The 17,356-nt window shown below is 44.6% G+C and overlaps 1 protein-coding gene across 1 annotated transcript in view; it reads left to right on the top strand.

Moving 5' to 3' along the window:
- TAF3 (TATA-box binding protein associated factor 3) overlaps positions 1 to 4,218 on the top strand; it is a 113,400-nt gene extending 109,182 nt beyond the window's left edge. Inside the window, exons 6-7 of the mRNA XM_056515637.1 lie at positions 1,269 to 1,375; positions 2,149 to 4,218. Coding sequence (XP_056371612.1) covers positions 1,269 to 1,375; positions 2,149 to 2,263 — 222 coding nt within the window. The 3' untranslated portion in view covers positions 2,264 to 4,218. The remainder of the gene's footprint in view (positions 1 to 1,268; positions 1,376 to 2,148) is intronic.
- The last annotated feature ends 13,138 nt before the right edge of the window (positions 4,219 to 17,356 follow it).

The following is a 17,356-nucleotide window of genomic DNA, read 5'->3' as shown; positions in this document are numbered from 1 at the left end:
GAATGATTATTGCAATCAATCAGCTTGGAAATTGAGTTAATTTTATGATGGTGCCTACTCCATATCTCTGTTGAAAAGGAGATTGTTCCCTGGTTAATATTCCTGGAACTTGTATTTTTGAAGTTTAAACCACAAAAACATTCAGGGCTTTAAGAGGAATCAGGGAAGAGTGATGTGTTGGTTGCAGCTCTGGTATGTTCCTATTGATTTTTCAGGAAATGGTGTAAGATGTACAGACCACCGTGTAGTGACTTTTTTTTTTTTTTTTTTTTTTTTTTTTTTTTTTTTTTTTTTTTGCTAAGAACATTTGGAGCTTTTCATCTACTTTTTAATATCATGTTTGTAAGCTGTACAGATAGCAAAAAGTTATTGCCTGAGATATGTATAAATGCACAAAAGCTGAGAACAAAACAGTTTCTGCTTTTGAGATTCAATGATAATGTGCAAATCTTCATAAAGGAGTGATGGAGTCAGGGTAATGCCCCAGACATTTTGTACTTTGTATTGTTAATTGCACTCCTTTAGGTGGATTCTGTGACATTTTGCGTGTATGTTTTTAGCAAAGAGCTGTTCAAGAACCACTGGAAATCTAAAAACACAAACAATGGGTCAAGCAGGATATAAACATTAAAAAAATGCATATGATGAACCCGGTGAGCAGCTGCCCAGTACTGTAAATGATCTGCCTTTCTTGTTTCATTTACCCTTTAGTAAATTGTACTGCGACATAAATGTCATAAGGGGAATGGAAAGTTACTCAGTAACAACTTTTTTTATATCCTGATCTTATCAGCTCGTTGGAGTTGAAGACTTTGGCTAATAAGTAATGCAGCAATATATACACACGGCGCTGTGTATTTTACATGCACATAAGAACTGTTATCTTACACAGGAGGCTGCCATGGCTCCTGCTTGCCATTAACAGGGTCGAATTTTAAAAGTATAGACAGAGAGGGAATTGTGTCCTTAAGCCCTGGCTCTGTGTGTGAATGCCCATGCTTGGGTCGGGTGGTGTAACTGGCTTTACTGGTTTACAGGACAGTGCAGGAAAATACATGATTTTCTCGTCATGAGCAGTGGAGGAAAATCAATTAAGACGTAACACTGAGCTCTCATGATCAGAGAATTCACACATAACAACAGGGGCTGCTGAATGGCTTAGCCAGATAAGCAAGAAACCTTTTTTTTTTTGGTTAGTTTTTTTAAATGTCAATTTTCCTGCCTGCTTAACCCTGAGAACCAGCTAATTTTGCTTTTCTTTGCACCAGATCCGAGACGAGTGGGGTAACCAGATCTGGATCTGTCCTGGCTGTAACAAGCCAGATGATGGCAGTCCAATGATAGGTTGTGATGACTGCGATGATTGGTATCACTGGTAAGTTCTTCTCATCCATCCTGCTCTGCCAGTGCCTGGCAGATTGGGGCTATATTATTAAAAAAACCTTTTTTTTCTAATAGTTCGTGACGTTGGGAATATTTAAATAGCTTTACTGTGTCCAATTTAATAATCTGGAAGATATTTTTATCTCTGTTGCTCTGAAATTTGAAAAGGCAGATTTTAAGCTGTGAAGGAGAGTTACTTTTTAATTAATGGGCATTGGTGATAACGGTTGTTTTTGAAACTGCTGGGAAGTATTGCTGATTCTGGTAATTTTGTGAGAACTACAGGATTATGAGCACAGTGTATACAGATAGACAGTTCAAATTATGAAGCATTGTATGAACAGTAATATAAATGTCAGCTCTTATAAAAAGGTTAGGGGAAATTAATCACTTTTTAGGCAATTTTTTTTTTAAAGCTACATAAAATCATAAGGGTTTTTGCAGATGTGTTAAAGAAGCAATTTGAAATTATTTTAAATCTAGTCTATTACACCTGAAAGAACAATCATATTTTCTACTAAAATAACACTTTTTATCTGAGTATCCTTTTGATATTTCTCTTTTGTTTCAAAGTGAGAAACCTTAGGTTTTGATCATTGTTTTTTAGGTTTTTTAGGTTTTGGTCATTGCATGCATTAAGATAATGATAATTGCTATATTAATTCGAAGGCCAGATCCTGTCTGCCACAGGAAAGTTGCAGTTTTTGGGGTAAGAAACAAAAGTTACTCCATCAAGACGATGTGCTGTTTTCCCGTCCTCCACAGGCCTTGCGTCGGGCTTACGGCTGCACCCCCAGAAGAGATGCAGTGGTTCTGCTCCAAGTGTGCCAACAAAAGGAAGGATAAAAAACACAAGAAGAGGAAGCACAGGGCGCACTGAGGGCCGGGCAGGGACTGAAGTCGTGCGGTCACCGCGGCGCCTCCTGGCCTGACTGGGCTGCGGGAGGATCCGCCCGGGGCAGTGTCCCTGCAGTCACCCAGGGCGAGGAGATGCCCCTGGTCGGGGGCTCTTGGGTTTCACCTGCCCGAGCCCGGGGCGCTGCATTTGGGTACATTCTGCTGCTGTTTCTGGCCCCTGCCAAAGGGCAGTTTGCACAGGGCGCCGTGAAGACTCCGGCGGTTCCCGGGACCGCTCCCGCTCCTGCGGCTCGGCAGCAGCACGGACGAATGTTGTAAATACAGATATCTGTCCTATTCTCTCTTGATTTCTTATTAATCCCTCTTGAGCCTTTGCAGTAAGGTGCTGAGAGGAGGAGAAAATGTAAATTGCAGTAAGTTGTAAACTGAGACAACCTTCTGGAATGATTTCTGTAGTCTGGATACAGTTCAGCCTCGACTCTTGCTGAGCCAGATAATCATAATGTGGAAATAAAAAGTGGCTGGTAAATATTTTTGTGACGAGAATATATGAAGCTTTTTTCCTTGATTTTTAGTACTAACATAAAATAAACATGTTCAAGCTTTTGTGATATATCTTCTATTTTTAAAAAAAAGTTTCTATTGTGTCAATTTTTTTCTTCTGTGTGAATTTCTTTCAGTGGACCTGTAATATATTTTATACTTTGATTTTTGATTTGTTTTTTTTTTTTTATGTCTTTGTCAACATACCTTTTCATTGCTTGTACATTTCATCAGTGTGTAAAAACACTTCCCATTAAAAGATTTTCACACGTGTAAATACCTGATATTTATAAAGTAATTTTTTTTTTAATTATTTCTTAGGGCTTGAGGATTTTTGTTTTCGTTTGCCCGAAAATGCAAACCTAGCAGCTACTGAAAGCCTGTGTGACAAACGCCTGTCCTCATGGCTGTGAGGGATTGGTGGGCTCTGCCCCAGCTGTGCATGCACGAGGAGGTGGCCAGCACCATAATTAGGCCTCGATTCAGATACTTAAACATGTGGCAACTTCTTAAGAAGTGAGTAATCCTATTGCCTTCAAGGAGCCTGTTCCCACACTTGGTTATACATGTGCTTAAATGCCTTCTGAATTGGGAGCTTAGGCCAGGGGGGCTCTGCACTTCTAGTGGCAGCTACAGTGTGTTAATCTGTAGCTGGAATGGACTTTTTTTTTTCCCTTTTACTCCTTTTTTTTTTTTAACAAGTGGTTAGGGAGTTTGCCAAAAGCATCATATTTAGGTAGAAGAGGTGCAGGTGTGTTCCTCTGCTTTGTGTATCCCCTTGGAAAGACCAGTAAACTGGATCCCAGTCACATCCCCCGTTGAAAATGTGGGGTGAAGGTGCAGAGAAAATGAAATAAAAGTCAGTGTTAGATATTGTAGTGCAATGGGTCTCAGAGCTAAATAAGAATTAATCTTGAAAATAATTTATGCCTTTTTTTTCTAATCAATTTTAGATTGCATTGGTTAATTTGGGGATATTTGTATTTTAAACCAATGCAATGAGAACGTCTGATGTTGGAGAAATATGTCCCTTTCACCTGTTGTGCAGATATTAACAGTTATTTTTTAAATGCATCCAAATTGATACTAATGAGAGTGAATTAGTCATGTTTTTAAAAGTACCAGTCTAGTTAGGGAAATGAGGCTTTGCTGATAGAACTGTTAAATTGCAAATCAGTGGAGATATGGATGAAATGGGTTTATTAAAAGTGTACTGTTACCTGCTTTGTTCAATGCCATCTCGTTTATATTCCGTCCCTGTTAATTACCAGTCAAGAAAGTTCTTGGGTTTGATTTTTTATTCTATTTTATTTTGAATTGTTGGATGTTGCAATGCTGATTTTTGGGTTTTTCCACATGTAATGTGCAGACATACAAAATACACCGTCTTTGGTCATTTCTGGTTGCAATAATAAAGAAATTAGCTTTTGGTAAGTTGTTTATGCATTTCCTCCTCTCCATGAATCAGAACTTCTCACATTTAATCAGCTGAATTACTCAGGATGCCATGGGAGGGCTGAACTTGCCCCATTCCATGGCTGTTCAGCTCTTTCTCTGCATGCTTGGCCTTGCTGCTGCTGGGTTGGTTTCTCAACCTGGCTTTTATGATTTTATAAATGACCCCTGTGGCAATAAAACCAAAGCATCATTTTCAGGAGGCTTGTGTGGCTGAGGGGATTAGTAATGGGAGAAGGGGCCCTTCACCTCCAGGTCATCAGTTTGAAGCCACGCTTGGTGCTGAGCCTGCCTCCCTTTCACTTATGCTGGTGTGGGTCAGGAATCAGTGCCATAAATGAATAATCATTCCAGAAATGGTTATCCCTGAGCAGCCATGTGGCTTGGACCTTCTTTACAGACCCTGGCCCCACCCAGCACTGAGCAAGCCCAGCTCCTTCCCCAGAGCTTTGTATTTGCTGCTGGTAACTTCACAGGTTGGGTTACTTCTCCATAACTTTTTGTGTGGAAAGCAGTTGGGGCTGCTCCCTCAAATCACTGCTTGATTTTAGGGTTGAGATTAGTGTTCATCTGAATCCTTTTATGATTTGTGCTTTGGACACCACCATCCGTGAGAAGGGGGCACGGTGGGTGAGCTGCAGGTTGGTTTGCTCACTGGATGTCATGGGAGAGCATCCAAGTCTCTGAATGGTTTTCCTGCCTTGAAACGCAGCTTCATCAAGAGGAGCATCATTTTGGGGTACTGCTTCTGGAGTAAAACTGGTGTAGAGTTTAGAAAGTAAAAAGTTTTCAGTGAGGAGACAACTCACCATCTGCTGCACTTTAGAGAGTAGACAGGTACACTCTTCCCCCTTTATGGATGCACCCTGTATAGTGGATTTAAGCAGGACAGTGAGGAGGGGTTGTAAATATTCAAGAAAAGAGCATAAAGACTATTCCGTGAGAAAAGCTTGTTGAATCCTGCCGTTACTCTGGGGCCAGATTTTTATCTGGAGTCAGTTGGAGCTGTGTCAGTTTACAGCAGCCCAGGAGCTGCCCACTCACAGGCCAGTGTTGGGGCTGGGGAGCAGCTCCTTTTGGAGAGTTTTTCATCCTTTTATCCTGTAAATCCTCCTCCAGGGCAGCCTGTGCCTGTGGGTCGCTGTGCTGGGTGCTGCCTGTGAAGCAGGTTAGTCATTAGGCAAAATTGCAGCTTGTTAATGAGTTTTGCACCCAGAAAAAAGCATGAAGTTGATATCGAGACAGTAAGCACAGAACTTAGAAATGGAATAAACTATCTTGACTACTGATTTTTATTGGAGGACACATGTAAAAGCAAAGCATCCATCCCTAAAGTAATGGGAGTGCACTTTTCCCAAGATAATCTTCCTTTGGGGCTGTATGTTGTGCTCAGAGCATCATTTCTCTGCTTGACAAGGTGTTTCTCTTCTGAAGGTGTCCACAGCTAAGTACAGTGAGGATCTTTATGCTCTGCAGCTGATTTGTGATTCCAAATGTCCTGGAAGAGAAAGGGAATAAAAAAAAAAAAAAACAAATCGGAGGGTATCAGAGCCTGCTGACTTTGTCTGGGCTTTACAGAGATAAAATATAGTGTATTACTTCACTGTATCACCTAAACCTTCTTTGTTCTGCTTTCAATAGGACGATTAAACAAAGACCTACTAACCAAATTAAAGTATAAAATGAACGCTGAGATATGGAAACCTTGCCAGGAAGAATGTTAATGAATGAAGTTCACTAAAGGCATGCTGGCTAAGTTTTCAATACAAATAGTTTTATGGCCAATCTCTTTAGATCATAGCAGTTTTCTTTAGAAGTTTTAAGTCTCAAAAGTAGATGAGTTTCCTTCACTGGGGAATGAATTAGATAATGCTCTGAATAAACTCCCTCTTCGCCGTTTTGTCAGTCATGCTGCTTAGGAAACTCACCCTTTCTTCTGGGGACTTTTGGATCAGCTGTAACCTCAAAAGTAGAAAGCTGCTGTTAATCCATGTGTGCTGTGTGGCAGAGGAGGCTGTAACGGGAGATTTACAGCCAGCAAACAGCTCTACCTGGCTCTTGTGAGCAGAAACCATTCACCGTGAGCTGGGGCAGCCAGGCCAAGGGTGCTTTCCCTGGAAGGTGCTTCAGCCTCTTCAAGGGTTGCAGTGGGTGAAGGAGGGGGTCAGACTTTTATTTAACAGGGTCTGTGGTGGTAGGATAAAACAAAAGGAGGATTTATTCAGAGTAAGTGTAAGGAAAAGGTTTTTTATGATGACAGTGGTGAAACACTGAAACAGGTTACCCAGAGGGGTGGTAGATGCCCCATCCCTGGGAAGTTTCAGTCTCAAGGTTGGACAGGGTTTGGAGCAACCTGGGCTAGTGGAAGGTGTCCCTGCACATGGCAGAGAGGTTGGAATGAGATGATCTGTAAGGTCCCTTCCAAGCCATCCTAGGCCATCTGTTCCCCCTTGGCAGTCACCCCTTGTATTTTCCTTCTAGTCCTTGTGTGCTCCAGAGTCCTGGCCCCTTATCTCAGGTGTCTGGTGGCCCATACCAAAGCCAACACAGCTCAGCAGCTGCTGGGTGCCCTGAGCAAGTGGGGACTTCCAGCATGGTGACACCAAACGTGCTCACAGTTGAGGTTTGGTGCAATATTGGTTGGAAACAGAAGAACTTTAAAGTCCCTTCCAACCCAAACCTTTCTATTATTCAGTGATTGCTGCCTCAAGCTCTGATAAAGAAGGCAAATTTTCTTCAGAAAACAAAATTTGAAGTAAACCTAGGATAGATGGAAGATTTTCCATGCAATTTTTAAAACACAATGAGAAAGTAATTTCATATGAACACAACTCCTTGATATGTTTTCAATGGTGAATGTTCCCATAAGGGCTTCAAAACAGAACCAAAACCAAACAAAAAAAAAATATTATTTCATTGCCTAAATGATGGCATAACAGAGAAGGAGACTTGGAACGCATTTACAAAAATTTAGGTTTCTTCACCTGTCATGGGCAAGAATTTGGTTTACAAATTCCAAATTCTTGCCTGTCAGTTCCTCCCTAAGCCAGCATCTCGCTGTGCCTGTCATTTGCTTACTGTGGGACTAATGACAAGTGTGATGGTTTGTCACCAGCCCTGGTGTCACCTGGGGCCTCCAATGCCACTGCTGCTTAACGGTGTGCAGGTGACCTCCATCCTTCTTCCTTCAAGGTGATCCCTCCCCAGGTGTGGGACTGCTTGCAGTGTTTTTTTTTTTAATTTGGCATCCAGATTCAGGAAAAAGAAATTGAATTTTTGTTTTCCTTTTACATAAATTAATTAGGAAATAGGGACAGGAGATAGTGTGCAGTTGTTTATTTTTAATTGAGTTGTAATTTTCAGCACTTTTTGATAAATGCTGTAAGTATTGTCTTTTTAGGGATACACATCTGCTTGTGGATTTTTCTTGTCCACATGGAGACCATTGCATGTATTCAGAGGGAGAAGCTTGGTCTTGTTACCAAGAAAACTGGGCACAGTTCTCAGTTCTGCTGGTGTGTGTTTAGGCACAGGATCAGAGCATGTCCCAGTTTCCATCCACAGGAGGAGGATAACATTTCCTGCTCTGTGAAGCCCAGACCTTCCCATGGGTTAAATAACAATAACACCCTTCACAAGGGCTAGATAAAACTGCAGAGCCATTGGGAGCTTCCCCAGTGACAGAACTGTCCTTGAACCTGCTCCTCAGCTGAAAATGTTTTCATTGAGGTTGGGAGCCTGAAACCATCTACAACCCTCCAGAGCCAGAGAGACCCTTTGGCTTTGCAGACTTTACTTGACCCTCTTCCAATAACTTTTCCAACATGAAACCAACTCTCTTTTCCTCCACTGATTTCAAGCTTTTCTGTGAAAGAAGCCAAGCTGAGCTCACATTAAGACCTTATTTTCCTACTAGCTCTTCTTTGCTTCCAGGGATATCTGGTGGAGTTTATCTGAGAAACAGCTTCTTGCTTAAAATTGCTTTGGGGACGTCAAAAAACGCCTCTCATGATTTGTACAATAGCTGCCTTCTCTGGGCCTTGTGGGCTGTGAAATGCCTGCGTTGGTGCTTGGAGCTGGCCTGTATTAAGATGCTGTGGATGAAGTGATGCTGTTGTTCTCTGTATTTTCTGCAAAGACACATGCTCAGTCAAGCCCAAAATCCAGGCCTTTGCCTTGGTATCTAATAACCCAGCCCAACCATTGGCTCTCAGTGCCACCTACTCTCTAAAAGGCTGGATCTGCAGTGCCATGGCTCAGGAGGAACCACATCACTCCAGCCCTCACAGTCATATCTGGCTAAATGCTGCATTTTTTGTTTTCAGAATTGCTGACCAAAAAAAAGAGAAGTGTTTCCCAAAGCAAGGATGTTCATCAGTTTCATGGTGATGATTCCACTGAGGGAGTCATAGCTCTCTAATACATGAGATGATGTTTAGGGAATATAACCATGACCTGTGCAATGTCTTGAGCTGAGCCAGTGGGAGAGTCACATGAAAATGCTTTCATTTAGGGACAGCTTGCAATGGAGAAATGTCTTCCTAATTCACAGAATGCAAACTTCATGTGCCACAAGCCCATCCTATCTGGGGTGATTTTTAAGCCTACCTGGAGGTTTCACAGCAAATATGGCAAAGCTCAAGCTGTGCACCTACTGAACCTTTATTTAGACTTCATTTACTTATATTAATCAGATCACAAGGTTCTATTTTGCAAAACCCTTGTGTCCCTTAGAATTGGGAAAAATGTCTGCCTGCCAACCTCTATAGAAGCAGATCCTGCTCCATTTGATCCTCTGTGTCCATGGTTTCCCTCCTCTGCAAATTTTGGCTACAAAAACAGTTTTGTGGGAGCCATAAGGATGGGCTGGTTTTGCCCTGTGCACCCAAGCCACAGTGATTCCAATTCAGATGTGTTTAAGATGACTATTTGGCTGTTTGGAAGATCATAGAGTCACAGAATCATAGATTGGTTTGGGTTGGGAGGGTCTTGAAATCTCACTCCATCTCCCTGACATGGGCAGGGACATATTTCACTATCCCAGGTTGCTCCAAGTCCATCCAGCCTGGCCTTGAACACTTCCAGGGATCCAGGGGCAGCCACAGCTTCTCTGGGCAGGTTGTGCCACAGCCTCATCATGCTCACAGAATTGTCTTCCTAATAATTAATCTAAGTCTCTCCTCTCTTAGTTTAAAGCCATGTCCTGTCACTATCTGTGTGTGTATTTGTCTCTAGCTAATCTAATAAACATGAGATATTTTCATTCTTTCAAAGAGCTTTGATGGGAAAAGGGTGAAGGGGAGAGCAGAGTGTGAAATGTTTTAAGCTACTGAGAAAGCACAGTAGATTTATTAGTCCAGCTTGATTCCACCTTCACCCCTCTTCACCTCCACTTCAGGCTTTGGTGTTCATCACTTGCCAAATGCAGGGCCAGATCTTCCTGCCCAGCATCTTTGGAAAACTGAATTCTTTAGAGTAAAACCAGCAGCAGTTTGCAACCTCCTGCAAGCACCTCCCAGGGCAGATCTGCTGCTAGTGCCAGCAGGGCCCAAGGTGAGCTTTTGGCTGGTATCAAATCCTCCTCTCAAGCCAAGAAGTTCCCACTACTAGAGAGCAGCACTATGGTCTACTTAAGTTTTGTAAGCCCTTAATGAGTCACTGGATCTCAGGCAGATCAGTTTGCTTACATGGAAAGGGCTCCTGTTTCCCTGGTGGCGTCGGAGCCGCAGCTCCAGTGACTGATCCTTCCTACACCCACCTGCAGCAGGACAGAGATGGGCTCATCTCGGATTCCTGCAGGAGGTGGTGACAGAGCTCCACCTTAATGAGTTCATCGCCCTGCCAGCATTCTTCCCACACCCAGGTGCCCGTGTTGGCACAGCTGCTCTGCGCCGGCTCCTGGCCAGAGCTCCCTGGGATTCTAACAGGGAACAGATCTCGGGACACCCGCCTGGCTCCTCGCTTTCAGCTGGGCTTGGTTGGTGGTCTGCTGCTGTTTACCAGCAGAGCCAAGCCTGCTGCTTTGGTGTCAGGGAGGGAGGCTGCTGTGCAGACAGGGGGGACCAGATTCATTTCCAGAGCTCCCACTAGGCCAAGTTTTGTACAAGTCACTGAGTGTGCAGGTGGGTGGAGGGAGGAGCCAGTGCCTTAGCCCGTGCCTGGGGCTCTGGTGAGTGTTAAACCCGCTCTGTTTACCAAAGCCCTGCTTAAACGGCTGCAGGGCTGCATCACATCTTTGTTTTCCTTCTGGCTTCTGGATGGCATGCACTGGTCATGGAGTTAACACTTGCCAAATCACATTGCTCAGGCCTCTGGTATGAATCCAGCCTTGGATGCACACGTTGCAAAATAGTTTCAGACCTGAGCATGATCTTGTCATTGCCACCCCCAAGGTACTCTGATTTTCTGCAATTTCATAAAAATTTAGCTGTTTGCTTTCATTTTCGGTTATCCTTATCTCAATCAGAAGTGTCCTGCTGCTTGCAATGTGTCCCTCACTTTTCCTTGTCCATTTCCCCTCTGTACCTGTTACCATTTTCTGGAGGTGGATCTTCCAAACTTTCTATCCTGGAATAGGGTAGATTTAGATTGGATATTAGGATATTATTCTTGACTGTGAGGTTGATGAGGTTGCCCAGAGTAGTGGTTGATGCCCCATCCCTGGAAGCGTCCAAAGCCAGGTTGGACAGGGCTTGGAGCAACCTGGTTTAGTGGAAGGTGTCCCTGCTCATGGCAGGACGATTGGAACAGGATGATTTTCAGTCTCTTCCAACCCAAACCATTTTATGCTTCTATGACCTGAGATATCCAGTCAAATTTCCCATCCTAGTGCACCTTGCCATTCCCATACATGGTGTCCCAGTGTTTGCTGGGAGAGGGCAATGAAACCAGGTAACGACTCAGCCTTGGTATTTGTTTAATGGCTTAGGGACTCAAAAGCTGTGGCAGTTCCCATCTGATGTGCCTGGAGAAATCCTGGGGCCGGGCGAGCATCGCTCCCTTTCTGTGAACAAGGCCTGGTTTGTTTTCTGCTGGCGTTGGGAGCAGCGAAACCAAAGCAGGGCGGTGACGTGGTTTGTGCCAGGTCACAGAGCACGCTGGGGGCACGGCCAGGCTGGGAACAGGCACCCCTGAGCTCCCTTCCATGAGAGACGACTGGGGCTGGAGCTGTCTGAGGCCAGGAGGGCAGTGTCTGCAGAGGGAAACTTCCTTCTGCTTTCCATGCCTGAGGTCCCCTCTAGCAGCTAACCCTTGATTTAATAGTGATATTTGTTGAGCCTCTTTCATCCTTGGGTACCTGTCCAGGTACTTTTCCAGGCACCTTTATATGAACCTGTCACTGGGGGCACGAGTTTATGTTGAGTTTTTATCCCAAAAATAGGGCTGAGCTGCCAAGATCTCGCTGTAATAGACATGCAAAAGTCTGGATCCCTCTGCAAGGTCCTTCCAAACCAAAGGCACGGGGAAATGTCTGTGCATGGGCTCCCCCCGAGGCTGCCTGACACACCTCTAACCACAGCTGGGATACCATGCAAGCAGAGCTCAGCAGAGCCCTTGCAAGAACGGGACAGGAAATGGTGATCTGGGGTAAAATCAGGTTTATTTCTTCCTGAACCAAAAGATGCACCTCTGCAGAGTCCCCAGGTGCTTTGTCATTAGTGTTTGCACAGACAGGACTGTGGTCTGGTGAGCAAACTGGAAGTGAGTCTCCCAAATGGTTGCAATAAACTCTATCAGTCAACAGATATCTGAGAAAGGCATTTCCATTTCTGTGGTCTTGGGTGAGGATAATGTGTTTCTAAATCCACACTTGCTTTTTCTTTAGGTTACTGCAGCCCATCTCTAAGTTGAAGTGGTTTAACTGCCTTCGCTGGGTAATTTTCCACACCTAGTGCCTTTGGATTTCTTTTCTTAAGACTCACCTTAACTCTAAATTTATTCAGGTTTGTTTTTGTTCATATGATAATCATAACATTCTTCTGATACATTTTTTTTTTGTCAGCCTTGATTTACTGAGATTTGCTTGCAACCTTCGTTCCAGTTTACCATTTTTTGTGCGTGGGGATATTTTAAATTAATATAATTATATTTAATAACATATGCAGGTACTAAAGCATCTTTTGATTTGAGTCCTAACTTTCGTTATTACCCCCCACACACATACACACCTTTTCAGATATTCTCTGTTTAACCTATGCCTAGAGATTAATTAAAGTGTCATTAAAATGCCTTTAGTACGTTTTGTGTCCTACATGCCTGGAAATACTTTTTTCCCACAGTCAGAATTGTTGTGCTTGTACCAGCAATAACTGGCATGTGGCTTGTTTTGTAGATCACCACGAGATATAACGAACACTCCTAATTAGAAGAAAACACATTCATTTTTTGGATGCCTGTTCAAAGTTGTCTCAGGAAGATCCACTAACTTTTCATTTACATCTCCCCATCACTCTGGGCTGGCTCTGGTGCTGAGCACTGGCTCAGAAGCACAGACTGAGTCCCACATTGCATGTTGTTGTGAAATGCAAATTTAGGATCCTCCCCATGAGTTATGGGGCAGAGCTGCTACCTCATCCATCAGTTTCCAAGTTTTGAGTGTTTAATGTGTATAGTCAGCCTTGAGTGCAAAGTTTCTATCCTCTTTCAGTATTTCTGTTTGGGGAGAACTGTAGATTTTTCTGGATTTAGAATAGGTTTGGCATGACCCTGGTTCTGGGTGTGAAGCAGGAGTAGAAATTAGCAGATCTTGGTCTCTTTCTGGGCAAGGAGCATGGCTAGTCCAGATATTTTGTAATTCAGAACATCACACAAATGCAGTTCATTGCTTTCTTCTCCAGCCCTTTGCATCTCCTTAAAAGTTTTAAAAACCCCTGACAAATAAATACCCATGTGAGCAGCTGGGATAGAGAAACAAAACCCAAACTGCAAACATCTTCACAGACCCATCCCATTCTTAGGTGAAAAGCAGGGCACTGAGCTCCTCATTCCCAGTTCCTAGGAAGCCAAAACATGACACCCAGCTGGGCATCAAAGCTCTTGTGCAAAACCAGCACCAGCTTGGGGGTGCCACAGCTGCTTTTTGGTTTCACCTCCGTCAGAAGAGGAGCTAAGAATCACAGCATCCCAGAGGTTTTCATCCATGGAGTCAAGCTTGAAGCCTTCCTCCTCCCCTTCCTCAGCAGGGTGCACCAGGAAGGCACCAACCCAAGGGCCATGGGTGTTTTAGCATCAGCCTCCTGCAGCCTCCTCTCCCAAAAGGCACGAGAAGAAGGAAACACAACACGAGAAGAAGAAAACAAACAGGAGGGGAGCAAATTACTGACTTCTCAGGGAAGATGGTGCTGAAGATATTGTAATTATAATCCTTTCACCAGCTGAGAGGAGTTGGGGTGTTTCATGGCCTGGCTTCCAAAGCTGGACAGGTTCTGCAGCTGTAGGCTTTGGAAGCCTGGCTGAGCAGCTCTGCTCCTGCTGGGGATCTGTCCTGGCCTTGGCAGGTTGGAGCATCCATGGGGACACCTCTGGGACACCACAGGAGCCCCTGGCTCCTCCTCTCCAGTGACTCAGGGCCCCCCCATCACCTCCCAATAACAATTCTGTCTTTTGTAAGAGGGCTGGCAGTGACCCACCTTGCAATTAGCAGGTGGTTTGGGGAGAAGTGCTAATAAGCACCCTGGAAAGGCAAACCTGGGAGGGAGGTGGGTGCTGCCTTGACTCAGCATCCTCCTGGGGTGAGGGAAGAAGGACATTTAGGATCTGCTCAATGGGATTTTGTGACACAGCCTTGCTCACCCTCCACTTCCAAAGATTTTTGGGGCATCCCATCCTAGATGAGTCAGTGAAGAGCCTCTGTGAACAGGTCACCACTGGTCTTAGACTGGTGCCATCCAATGACACCCTCTCCTTTTAAATTTTTGTATTCTCTTTGCCCTTCTGCTTCCATAAATACCTTATTACCAACATCTTTTTCATTTCCTGATTTTCTGGTGGGTGCTGCTTTGCTGGGATGTCCCAAAAGCTATACCAGGCCACTGTCAGTTCATAAAAAATAGCGTTGCCACCCAAAAAAACTTCCCAGGTTTTCACTCCTGTAGCCTTTAACCCCTCCATCCCCCCTCACAGGTCAGTGCCATGGGTTGGAAGTTGTGCTCAGTGGCTCCAATCAGGACCTGGGGTATTATTTATCGCATTTAGTACCTGCCATCAGTCATGAAAACTTAACAAAGACCCTATTTGGTTTATCTATAGGCAGCTAAACAAACGTATCTTGCTCTCCTGTTATCTTCTTGTTAACAAAACACTATCAGGATGTTCTAAACATCAGCATTTACTGTGCAAGAGCCCTTTATCTGGCATGATATATAGAGAGCCCATCAATTAGTGCAGGGGGCTTGGAAATACCTGCCACGCTTCGCTCAAAAGTCCCAGCACCATCCCAGGGCTGCATCACAAGTAAATATCCCTGTGCAATTCCTGGCCTCAAGCATCCCTGAATGAGATAGGAGAGCTCATTATGTGCAGGAATCATGATAAATACGGGGGTTTCATCCTTTTTTTAGTATCAAGGTACATGTGCTGGTGACTTTCCATGAAAGGAGTGATGCAACAGCAGCCAAGGTGCTGGATGGTGCCAGAGCTGGGGAAAAGGGTCTAACAGGTAACAGGCTTTTATTCAGAATGGCTGGATATGGTTTGGGAATTCAGTGGGAAGTGCCATGAGACAGTGCATCCTGCTGACAGCAGGACCTTGTCTGCAGGATCAATCCCTCTCAGATCCCCCCACTGCAGTGGAACAATTCTCACTCTGGCTCACAAAGGTGGCAGTGACAGGCCTTGGACATCAACCCTCATGGATCCTTTCTTTCTCCAAACACCTGTGCCAAATCAGCACCTGGGCAGAGGAGCCACTTCACACCACAAACCAGCCTCCTTGTGTCAGCTGGACCAGGGGTGTTTCACCCCTCTGCACTGGCTGCAGCTCAGTGGGAAAGTGATTCTCCAGATAAATGGCAGATTGGGAGGTTCAACCCCAACTCCTGTTTGTCTCTGACTACCAGAATGTCTTGCAAAACAGAAACTTTGTAAACAAGCACAGGGGCTGGTTTGGAAACCACCGTGGCTGCCTCCAAGTGATGGTTACTCATGGAAGGTGTTTTCCTTGAGGTGCATCTCCAAGCACAGGACTTACTTCATGCACTTGCAGAGGTTGGGCTCTTATGGACTTCCCAGCCATTTAAACATCTCCATGTATCCAGGAAAGTAAACTGAATGTTTAAAGATTGTCAATTTATAACTTTTTTTTAAATTTCCAAATTGAAAATAAAGGGAGGAGCAGTGGAATAGCCAGGGCTGGGCTTTGAAGAGGCAGCATGGAGCATTTAGATGAAATGGGTGTTAGAACCAGTGAAGCCAGTGATGGGAGTCAGCCAGGGGTAGATGGGATCAGGGCTTTGGGGCAGGTCAGTGCAATTAGGATTGTGTTTGCACCGAGCTGAGCAGGACTCTGTAGGAGGGAGACCAGAGAGGTGCAGCAATACAGAGAGATAAGAGCCCAGAGCTGGAGCTGTCTGGACAGGGAAGAGTAGGAGGCACCATAGAAATTTCCTGGGAGCTTATCACCGTGGGCCATCTTCTCCTCCTCTTTCACATCCGCAGCAGCCCTGGTGCCGCAGGACTGGCCAGAGCCGCCCGGGCTGCAGGACCCACCAGAGCAGGGGTGGGGCTGTGGCACACAGACATCTGCAGCATTGCTGGGCTTGACTCCAGTGCTAAAGCCATGAATCCCCAAGGAGGTGTTTGTGCCTCCATCCGTGCTGCTCCCGCTGGGAAAGGGCTAAAAGCCGTCCCAAAGCGCCGCATCGCCTTCGGTCTCCAGAGGGGAAGGATGGGGATGAAATAAAATCCAGCAGCCTGGCCCCATATGGGAAAAGCCTCAGTGCTGGGGAGGGACACTCAGGTTAGCAGGGGGCCTTTCCAGCAGCACTTTAACTCTGTAGAGCCAGAGCTGGCTTTTAATAACCTAGGACCAGCTCCACAAGACAGACCCCCTTCAACTTATGCCCAGAGCCAGGAAACCCAGGTAAGGAGCCAGGTGGAAATTAAATTAAAAGATGTGGTCATTGCTGATGGTTATTCGGTTTTGGGAGGTGCTTGGTTGTACAGGGCAAAGCTCTGTGTGGGTTTTACATTCAAATATTCACCTCACACCACTCTCATATCATTGCTGTCGGCTGTTTTTTCCTCCAACTGCTATTAAAGTTGCTATTTGATAGGAGAACAAAAGACAAATAGGAATCATTGGTTCAAAACCTCACCATCTAAGCATGATCTTTCTAGACCAGGAACTCTAAGCCCCTGATCTGTGTGATATATAGTTTGGGTACAATAATATCTGCTGCAGTTATTATTACCTATATTACAAAGATCTCCAAAAAAAAAAAAAAAAAAAAAAAAAAGTGAGAGATATTGTACACATGCTGGCTAGTTTCTCTGTTAGGGGGAGGGAAAAAAAAAAAAAGAATAAAAGTTTAATAAACGTGTGCTGTGTTGTGGATGACTTTGTGGCGACCTTTGTTGCAAATGGCCTATGCATGCGGAATAATGGTCTCCGTGCAGAGAGGGAAATGGCTTAGTGCTATCATCGTTGCCTCGGTAACCATCAGAGTCTCCATCTAGCAGAGAGAAATGAGTTATGAAAAGGCTTGAGTGAAGAAGGGATTAACACATGATCCCAGGGACAGCATGTCAATCAAAATCAGCGGAGAAATTACACTGCTCTATTTGAGAATGTCTCCGGAAACGCAGCCTAGTGGGTGTATGTGTGTGGGTGTATGCAGGCGTGATGGGGAGACCTATGGCCCTCAGCTCCTATGGAATACAGATATTTATATTTATTTTACAGTGTATCTCAGATCACTGGTGTGCACAAGCACCCCCTGCACACACATTCCCTGTGCATTTGTGTCCAAACACACATGAGGCACCTCTCTGTAGGGACACACCTTTGTGATGCCCACTCTGGCTGGGCTCCATGCTGTCCCAGCCAACCAAGCCAATGAAACACATAGCAATTTATTATTTTTTTTAATAATCCAAAATGCATATTTGATCCTGAAAT

Source organism: Oenanthe melanoleuca, chromosome 1A (genome assembly GCF_029582105.1).
Source record: "Oenanthe melanoleuca isolate GR-GAL-2019-014 chromosome 1A, OMel1.0, whole genome shotgun sequence".
Classification (NCBI taxonomy): Eukaryota; Metazoa; Chordata; class Aves; order Passeriformes; family Muscicapidae; genus Oenanthe; species Oenanthe melanoleuca.
This window is presented reverse-complemented; position numbering and strand designations above follow the sequence as displayed.